This window comes from Etheostoma spectabile, chromosome 2, assembly GCF_008692095.1.
Source record: "Etheostoma spectabile isolate EspeVRDwgs_2016 chromosome 2, UIUC_Espe_1.0, whole genome shotgun sequence".
NCBI lineage: Eukaryota > Metazoa > Chordata > Actinopteri > Perciformes > Percidae > Etheostoma > Etheostoma spectabile.
Genome location: NC_045734.1, coordinates 5,193,188 through 5,203,739, shown reverse-complemented (window position 1 = coordinate 5,203,739; position 10,552 = coordinate 5,193,188). Strand labels below are relative to the sequence as shown.

Here is a 10,552-nt window from a genome sequence, read left to right as displayed (position 1 = left end):
GTGATCCATGCTGTTTTGTGTGTTTTTCCACTGCATTATTCTGCTTGTTTTATGTGATGCAAAAGCAGGGGTGCTTGTCCTTATTTCCACCACCTGGCCCGCCTGTACTGTCCCAACTTTAGCCCCCTTTTTTTTTTCTTTTTTTTTTTTTTAGTTTAGCAAGTTATTCCTGGCCAACAATACCATATCCCCCCCCCCCCTCTCCTCCTTTCTCTGTCCCTCCCATGGTACTGAGCTGAGGTTTCTCCATGTTGGGGTGGAGAGCAGCAGGAGACGGAGAGGAGCTGCTGTAGCATGGACCTGGGAGCTCTCAGAGAGAGAAGACATGACCCAAATACGTCTGCTAGCTAGCTAGCCTTAGTACAACTTCAAATTGGGCTATCACTGCAGCTCTCCCACTGCAAGGACTGCATTGTGATCCCCAGCGGCAGACAGGCTTTAAAGGAGACTGCGGGGCCTTGGATTATTGATGTACTGTACCTAACATCTGAGAGGGCTGCAGTTGATTAAAGCTGGAACAGGGAGTGTTGAGTAGTGCAGCTGTTCAAAGTTTGTCTATCTATGGAATCACCTGGGTATCAAACCAGTGGGGCTGTTTGTGTGGACACCCTGAGCTGCGGGGCAGGTGCCTTGGGCGCGGTGTCCCTAAGACATGGGAAAATGGGTTAAATTCCAGGCATTCTCTCACATCTAAAGCCACACTGTTTCTGGTTTGTCTTCTCAACAACTTATCGTACATCTTGTGCATGTGTAAGAGTTCTTTGCCAAGCCCACTGGCTATGGAAAAACAATTTAACTGGATTTAATTTGTTACCCCCTCCCCCCTTGTGTTTTTTTTTTTTCTTCTTCTTCTTTTGTATGCCTCTGAGAGGTTGGGAATTCATCTTGTTTAGTAATTCCATGCCTAGTCTGAGCTCGTTTTGCAAGTTAGACAGGCCAGGTTCCATGGGCAGCTTTAGGATCTCCACGATCGCCTTCATTTGTGGATTATTACTATAGTTTCCTTTTCCCATAAATGTGGACTATTTTATCTAAAATGGGTCGGCCAACTCTCAGTCCCATCTCTTGCCTTGCCTCCCCCTCTCTCTCTCTTGTATTTTATTGTATCAGTCTAAGCACCATTCTTAGGGTTAAAAAAGCCCAATGAAACCAGTTGCCTAGAGCCCTAACACTTTTTCTATTCTTGCTGGAAAGTTTCCAGTGCTATTTATATGAAACCACAGGCCCAACAATCAAGAAACCCATTTGGCGGGGTTAAAAAATTATGCATTATCCTCAAGTTCTTCTGTTTAACTTAAATCGGTGAAGTCTATCACTGTTTAGTAGCCCTGATAATGCAGTGAGTGAGTAGACTCCATGTACAAGCAGGCACAAGTGAAATCAATCCATATGACCTAACTACTATTGTGCAGCCAAAGAAAATACTACACCTAATCTGTCCTGGCTTGATGTACGATTTGCTGCAGTAGGAGTTCCAACTCTTATTTTAGCCCAAAATGCTGAGGAGAAAGCAAAACGGTTGTTTATTCTTGTTGTCTTTTGGCTGAGAGAGGGACATATTTGAGAAAGATAACATTATTACTGCTCTCATTCGTAGGAGATGTAGTCGGCCTGGAAAGCGTCAGGGTTTGGCTGCTGCCCGCAGGGTTGTCTGTGCTTGAATGGGTGAGTGAGAATAGTCCAAAACGACTGAAGTTATTGTTGTTTTCTATCTTTACATGTCTGCTGAATTCTACCACTAGGTGGCGCTGTTGCAAAGAAGGTATTGGTTGAGATCCTGAGTACAGAGAGTGGGAGAAGAAGATGGCAACTATTGAATGTACCGTGCTTTGCTAAGATCAGAGAATTGTCTAAGGGGAGAACTTCCACTCCCGGGAAACTTCCGGCTTCTGAACTGGTTCCACTCCGGTTCCATGTTGGGGCGCTAACGGGCGAGTGCAGAATGAATGGAGGTCTATGGAGCTATACCCAAAAAAAACATTATTAAAATTTTTTGTCCAGTAATTTGAACATTGCATTTGAAAGGGGAGGCAAATAAAATGCACATTGCTGGGCTTTTTGGTTCTAAAAATCCTTTTAAAAAGTCAAGGACGTCACACACATCGTATGGCCAGAGATACTGCTTGACGGGAAGCTCTGAGTCACTTTTATAATTCTCGACAACACAGCTGACAGGTTAGGCTCTCGCTGTCAATACACGTGTTATAAAGAGTTTTAGTTTTAAAGCTTGGCTTAATTAGTGTGACGAAATTAGAGACAAAAGGTAACGTCTCTAAAAATAGAGTCGTGAAGGGTAGTGACACTGAGGGTGATCACGAAAGGTAGCACTAACATTAACTAATAAGTGTGAAGGTAGTCTCAAGTTTATAGAATGAATTTTGATGCTTAATGTTTTTATTTTTAACTGTTTATACTTGTGTTTTATCTGTTTTTGTTGTTTTTTTACTGATTTTGTGTAAAGCACTTTGAATTGCCCTGTTGCTGAAATGTGCTCTACAAATAAAGCTGCCTCGCCTTGCCTAAAGACCACGCCAAAATATTCTGACACGCACACACACACCTTCAGTGACCAATCCGCATTCATTAGCAAAATGCTAGCGTGTTATGGGCAACAACTACTCAATCTGTGAGAAATCAAAAGGACATAAATACTCGTTCATTCAACTTTTGACCTATAATCCACGTTGAACTTGCAAAAACTACAATCACATCTGAGATTTCTCAATGACGATCAGGCAAAAGAGACACATTTAGCCTCCTAGCTCCATAGTCTCCCATTCGTTTGGCACTCTCCCACAATCTCCCACAGTGGAACTCTGGTGGAACTGCAACTACATTCAGTACAATGGGGCCTAATAGGGAGTGGACAGGCTCTCCGTAGACGGGCCCTTGCTATTAAGAACTGTTGTAATAATGTAATGCTTCCTGTTGAAGTAAACAGCACTTGTTGAATATTCTTCTATTCACCAACCTCTACTACAGTTATAAGACAGCCAATACAGCTTCTTAAACATAACTTTATATTATTAAAATTATTCAGCAAGGTAGTACACCATTTCCTTTAAGTACAGGCTGCTGCACTGCATATCAATAGAAGGCATTCCCAGAAGAGGGCAGTGAAAGGCACATGTCTGCTTCACCTTAACCAAACAACAAACAATTCCCCCCTTACAGAATTCTGACTTTTTTAAAGTCTAAAGATGATTTATGTTATATTAACAAGAAAACCGAATTCTGACTTTAATTTCAGGATTCTGACTATAAACTCCGAACTCCATACTTGTTTTTCACATGTGACCCTAATCCTCTTCCGTATACGCACTATAGCTTTAACTAACTTTTATTTTTGAGCTTTCAATGTCAAAATAAATGTCAAAAATAAAAATGGTTTGATCGAAATTCAGTTGTTATGCCAAAACATACAACAAACAATCAATCAATCAATCAATGTATGTCTGAAATGATTTTAATGTATAGTTGGGTACTTTTTGACTAGGGATTGACCGATACTGTTTTTTCAAGGCTGATACCAATACCGATTAGGCCTGCACAATTCGGGGAAAAATATGAATCACAATTTCTTATCCTAGAATTTATATCCCGATTCTCTGCCACGATTATTTTCTCATTAAGTGTTATTGTACACATGAACCATGACAAAACAAAAGAAAGTGGCAGTACCAAACATAGTGATAATTGTGCTAAATATTGAGAAATAAATATTAGAATTATAGAATATATTAGAAATATTTTAATTACTGGACTTCATTGGTCTGGTGGCTACAGATGAATGCCGGTGTGGCTGCTTTGTGTCTGCTAGATTTGCTAACATGTTCGTTATTAGGGTTGGGTATAGTTTTAATTTGAACAGCTCTGATTCAATTCCGATTCTTCCTTTCGATTTAGGCTCAAATTGGTTCTCGATTCTTTTAGCAATTTTGTTTTGATTGAAAAGGGATTAACGTAAAATAAAGCCACACTTACTGTGCTCAGTGGCTGAAACACAACAAGCGCCTGCCGATGATCGGATTCAAAACCACATTTTTGAATCGTAATTTCTTTTGGAACCGGTTCTCGATGTTCGATCTTACGGTGGCCGACAGGGGCAAACACACGGAGACTTAATGAAACACACACCAATAGACATAACACAAGCAAATTAAGAAAACGGCTTCATAAAGTTGACAACACATGCGCAGCAGTTTGTGTGCTTTCCTTTTTTTCTTCATGAGTAGATATGGAAAAATCTATGCAGCTTTAACGGTAGGCTAGTTTACAATGAATAAAATAGAAATGCCAAAAACGTACAAGTTCAACATCATTTGGGTAGAAATTTCTTAACCACACACACAAACAACCTAAGTTTTTTTCCTGGAGCCTATAGGAAAAAATATTTCTTACCTGGCTTTTTACCTTAGTCAGTGTGCGCGTGCATTCCCACGCTCATCGTCTCTCTCTCTCTCTCTCTCTCTCTCTCGCTCTCTCTCTCTCTCTCTCTCTCAGCACTCAGCACGCGGACGCCTCCATGGAGGGCTCGTGCAGCAGTCCTCTGCCCTACTACTCCCAAAGCCACATTTCCAGCCAGAATCTTACAGTTTTTGCTGAACAGCCCTCGCAGCATCCCAGCGGTACCAATTTCCAACTTTAAAACAACATTCCCCCCTCTCCTTTGAAGCCCTTCCCCTTTAGTTTTTTTTTTTCTTTCATCCATTCCAGGGAGATACGTCAGTCCCAGGGAATTAAACGAGGTTGCTCGTTTTTTGGGGGGTTTACTTCGGGGCTCCGCATGGATGTGGCAGCGGCAGAGAGGATGACTCTGCCGGTTATCCGACTCCGGAATCGGCCGACGCAAGTGATGCCGAACCAGCGGAAGGTGAAAGCCAGACGGAAAAGACGAAAGGAGTTGGTTTTAATCCAGATATGCTTGTTCGGCGGCTTGCTTCTGGTCGTGAAGGGGTTTTCCTACTTAGCGGAAAATTCAGGTGAGGATTTTAGCTGTCTGTTGAGCTCTTGTTCGGAGCACTGGGATGCCGGGGAAGGGGAGCTGAATTCCCCCCTGTAGTTCGCTTGCTTGTTTCATTGCTGTAGGCTACATTTGGCTCTGTAACATTTGTCCAGTTAGCTGTCTTTATAGTGTCCCTCATGTCACCACCACACACAGCTGTAACGTCACGTAGGCTAACTGTGTTCGTAAAGTGTAAGCAGCATAGTGACAAACCTACTACAGGCTTCCTGTTACCACTTATGCTAATTGTTAAGTTACTCTTCATTTCTTCACAGGAAGTGTCACGTTCACCAACTGTCTAAAATATGAATATTTTTGGTTTCATTGTAAAGTATGACAAGGTGGTTACTGGGATAGCCTATTCTTTCAAGACTCACGTTAGTTATGTTCCGAAGTAGAGCTGCACAATATCGTTTTTAATAAAAAACAATTTTTTATCGTCATCACGATATCAACCCAATACATTCATCGAGAAAGGTGGAGATATCGCGGAAGACACACGAGATTTCTTGTATTAGTTGAAAGAAAATGTCAGTAGAAATCTGCACTTTAAATGTAACTGTCATTTGTTTTTAATGGGGCCTTTTTATAGGTCTATTCTATTCAATGTTCAATTTGTTCAATAAATAAATGTCTGTTAATGATTTACTTTAATTTGTTTCAAATTCAACAAGCATTTTGTGGCATTTCAGCAGAATATTAAAAAGCAGCAGAACTGAGAAGCCAACTCATTTATTGCGAGTGATAGCCTTGTTATCGCGATACTCAACAAAGTAATCACATATTGCGTATTTCCTTCATACCGTACAGCCTTATTCCCAAGCATTATGATTATAATTTAGAAAAGCTTGTGCATTTCATATCATTTAAATGGGTTATGGTTACGCTGTCCATGACAGAACCACTGCCTTGTCATAGTGTGTTAAAACGTGAAAAGCGTCAGCCCAGTTTGAGCTGAAAAGTCTCATATTCGTCAGAGCATCAAGGTGTCTGTAGGCCTACTGTAATGCAGGTATACTGCAGGCTGTCGTTGAAATCCATCTGAGCTTTAACTTCTGTAAGGGATGCTGTTCTGGGCTGAGGGAGGCAGAGGCAGGCAGAGGCTCCTGTATGTTCAGGTGTTTTAGCCGCAGAGGGGTGAAATCAGGGCACTGAGCCCTCAGGGTACGTAGGCCTACAGGTCCAGGTTACTGTAAATGGGTTGCACATCCCTCCAACTTTATTTCAATGCTGTTCTGACATTACACATGGCGGGGGGGGGGGGGGGGGGGGGGGGGGGGGGATATCAATACAGCATAGCATCAAGATATTTTTAGTGTCATACTGTATCAATACACAGACGCCAAGTATTGTTCTATTATTACATATGTCATGGTCCGTTTGTCTGCTTGAGATTTTGCAGCAATAACATTGAAGTGAGATGAACAAGCGGAGACATTTATTTTTAGATGAAACAGATGTTGACAAAGTTTCCTTTTGGAGACATCATTTGAAATTGGGAAAGATTGTAAGTCGGGGGAATAGTGTATTACATTGCAATATATCCCAGAATATTGCAATACGTGTAAAAGCACAATAATAGTGTAACGTGATGACATCACAGCGTGAGGCATCTGTCTGACATGTGTGTTAAAGAATTAGTATTGCCAAAGTATCCCAATGCAATTAGATGAAACCATAATAATGGATAAGTTTAGTCATAGGCATAGATTTCGGGCTTTTCGGCTCCCTCAAAAAAAATAAAAGAACCCACTCTCCAGAAAATGGTAAAAAAACAAATAATTCAGGGACATGTACGAAAAACAAGAACTGTGTCTACTTTGCTACATCGGGGGGTTAAAGAACACAACAGGAGCGTAATTTTGACTCAGAATAATAATTTCCTTAACGCTCAACATTTCCCGGGGCATGGTGCCCAGCGCCCCGTCGTTATGATGTGTCCCCACCAATGTAGAGACGAATCCTACGCCCCTCAGTGCAGTTTTTCCTAACAGCAAACATCTGCACCATTTGACTTGACGTCTGCATGTTCCTCTCTTTCTCTTTTTTCTAACTATCTTTGACTGTACATCCCCCCGCCCCCCCACGCTCCACTTGATTACTGAGTCGGTGTCAGCTAAAGTGAGATCTATTCATCACTTTCTATGGACAGAAGGCCTGCATGAATATTCATAAATTCTCATGATTTGTGCATCATCAGTGGGACTCATTTTTTCCCCCCTTCTTTTCCTCCCCATGCACCGCGTATCCTGGTTACATGGAAATGCAACAGTCCTGCTTGCTCTCTGCATGTGCTCTAAATTAGAGTTGCACAAGGGATGACACTGGGGCGTTTAATGCATTTCCCTTGTCCCCATTGTACTTTTGTTAAGATCCTAATCAGCTCGTCGGAATGTCAATTAAAGTTGATTATTTATGATGCGCTTAATGAAGTTCTGCTGTTTTGAGCTTGGTGTTGTGGAGCTGGAAGCGGAGAACTCCACGCCTCCTCCTCACTGTGGTGCATTAATCATTCCCTCCTCTTCTCCCTCTTCTCTCCGTGTGCAAGATAGCGAAAGATAGAAGGAGGGAGGGAGCAGTACAGCGCTGGCAGGCACGCACGCAAACCCCACTGCTGCTGCCGCTGTAGCTGCTGAGTGTGGTGTAGGGAAGGTGAGGCCAGGTGAGAAGTTCAGCCGTGCCCCGAGGACTCTTTAATAACTGGGCCTTTTTCATTTTATTTGAATCCCTCTCTCTTAGGCCAGGCTTGTGGTTGGCAGGGTGGAAAGGGCAGAGCGCTCCTGCTGGGCTCTCTGAACTATGAAATTAATTCATTGGTGTTGCTGCTTTACTTGAAGAATGTGCAGATGTAGCCACAGCGAGAGCCTCACTTTGTACGCTGCACTGTTGCTCCACCCACCCCAAGAGGATTTTGTTTTGGAAAATCATGAAATTCCCCCTTCAATGTATGAATCGCAGGGGGGGGGATATCTGTGGTGCTCTCCTTCAGCTGTGCACTACCCTATTGTTACATAAAGAATCAAAGTTTAATGTGACAGAGAAGACAACCCTGGCGCATTAAAAAATAAAACACATGGCTTGACATGCACTTTTCTACCTGCAACATCACAGCAACACTAACATGTAACCTATACATAGAGATGAAAAGGCCCAATTCAAGACAGTAAAAAGAATCGATTATATGGTGAATGTGCTGAAATACACTAGAGCTGAAACAATGAATCAATTAGATGATCAACGGAAAATTAATTTGGTAATCGATTAATTGTTTCACTCATTTTTCAAGCAAATATGCCTTCTCTAGTGTTATTCTGTCCAGGTGAGGCTTATTGTAACCTGAATATATTTGGGTTTTGAACATTTGACATTTTAAGACTCCACGTAGAGGTCTAAGGTTTTTTAAAGGGCATTTCTTTCACTTTTCGTCAGCTCTGCTAATATGTTAAACAGTGTTGGGCAAGTTACTTCCAAAATGTAAAACGTTACAGATTATCAGTTACTGTCATTTGAGAGTAACTAGTTATGTTACAATATAACTGTCTCTGAATTGTAATGCTTTACACTACCTTTGCGCTACTTTTGAGTTACTTTCACCAAAATAACCCTATGACAGGTGTCTTCAACAGTTATTTAATTCAGGGACCCCTTAACTGAAAGAGAGATGGATCAGGGACCCCCTACTACATGTGTTGTATAAAATGAAGTTGCATGTTGAGCTGGGCCTGCAATAATGTGTAGGGCATTCCCTCTCTCTCTCTCTCCCCTTTCCTTTCTTAATCTGTCCTGTCAATAAAGGCCTAAAAATGCCCAAACAAAATGCCCCCCCCCCCACCCCCGACATCATCACCACTCACCCAGACAAAAATCAAGAAAATTACAGAGTAACTACAATATTCAAGACCATAAACAAAGTAGACAATAAACCATAACACAATAAGGGATATGTATTGATGACAACAACATAAGCCCATCATACACGTCTCTCCCCAGTACAAAGCTTCTTCGGAGCCCTCCAGAGAGCTCAGGTACTTTCCCCATTTTCTAGTGTAGAAATCCAACCTGGCAAACCGTTTCTACGATGCCTCCACCCTAGCCATCTCACAAGCCCACTCCTGGATTGACAGCACCCTTTCATTCTTCCATCCTCTTAAAAGAATCTGTCTGGCTATCATTATCTGGACCCATCTTCTCATGTGCCTATCCATCCTTCTTAGGATTGATCTCTCAGAACAAAAAATCTTGGACTGAATAGAACCTGGATCAAACTTTGGTCCAAACCAGATTTAGCAAGACCCATTGATATTTGCCTATCACAGACATATCACCACTATCGGTATCGAGGTAAATGCATCATTAGGACATTTTTTCATTGAACATAAAGTGCAGAAAACAAAGCTTGGGTTGATTAAGAAATGGTTTCATTACGTAGTTCTTCATTTAAATGGTCAGCAATTGATTGACACTGAACTTAAAGTACTGATGTTTATGTAGCTATATGTTTTATTTAAATGTATTCTTTATTTTCTCAGTGTGTATCTCTTGACAGTGTATGTAAAATGTATAATAATGTTAAATATTCTTTAATAAAGTTATTTGTTTAAGAAAGCAGCCTTCTGAGTAACAAGTCGGTGCATAATCGGTGGACAAAATTGGTATTCAGATATAAAAGGTCAATTTTCATTCAAGCCAAAAAAATTCACTTTATTGGCCTCTAACATATTGTTAATCTGTGAGTTTTCCCACTCTGAAATCTGTATGCGTCTGAAAAATCCTACATCTTTCAGCAGGGTTTTTCCTGTCTCAGACTGGGCCTTTGGGGGTTTCCGCAAACAGTAAAGGCAATGAGTCTGTGTGCAGAAATCTATGCGTTTTCCTGTTATTTCTGACAAATTGATGGACAAAAATGTATATGATGCTTGGTTAAATAAAACCCCAATTAACAAAAGGAGTCTGGTACAGCCTGACCCTGGAGTTAAAACTAAGATTAACTCAACTATTTTTAATTTAAGTTCATGTTTTGCTTGTTGAGCGGTTGTTTAGAGAGGATTTGAATAGCTATTTTTATTTTTCTATTGTTCTCATTTTGGGGCTGGTGATTTTCCTTTGGGGCTGGCTAAATACTCTTTGTGGTACCCTGAGTCCCCCCCAATATTGTCAGAGTCGGATAATGGCGCAGATGGACTTGATGAGATGTTTTTCCATCTATATTGTCACCAGGCACTCATCGCAGTCCCCGACATGCCTCAAAGCTGTTTTGGTAGCTCACCTGGTTGAGCGTGCGCTCCATGGACCAAGGCTCAGGCTACATTTACATTGCTACATTTTGGTCATTAAGCAAAGTTTTTGAGCCAAAAGCCATCTGTGTGCACACAAGGGGCGGCTTATAGGGGTGGCTGTGGCTCAGTGGTAAAGCGGTTGCCTGCCAATTGGAAGGTTGGTGGTTCAATCCCTGGGCCTGCAGTCCCGTGTTGAAGGGTCCTTGGGCAAGACACTGAACACCAAGTTGCCCCTGATGCTGCGCATCGGAGTGTGAATGTGTGTGAGTGT

General features: G+C 41.6%; 1 protein-coding gene across 1 annotated transcript in view; it reads left to right on the top strand.

Annotated features, from left to right (window-relative positions):
- Window positions 1-4,329: 4,329 nt before the first annotated feature.
- LOC116696413 (sodium/potassium/calcium exchanger 3) overlaps window positions 4,330-10,552 on the top strand; it is an 82,170-nt gene continuing 75,947 nt past the window's right edge. The window contains exon 1 of the mRNA XM_032527409.1: window positions 4,330-4,982. Within this exon, the coding sequence (XP_032383300.1) occupies window positions 4,787-4,982 (196 nt within the window). The 5' untranslated portion in view covers window positions 4,330-4,786. The remainder of the gene's footprint in view (window positions 4,983-10,552) is intronic.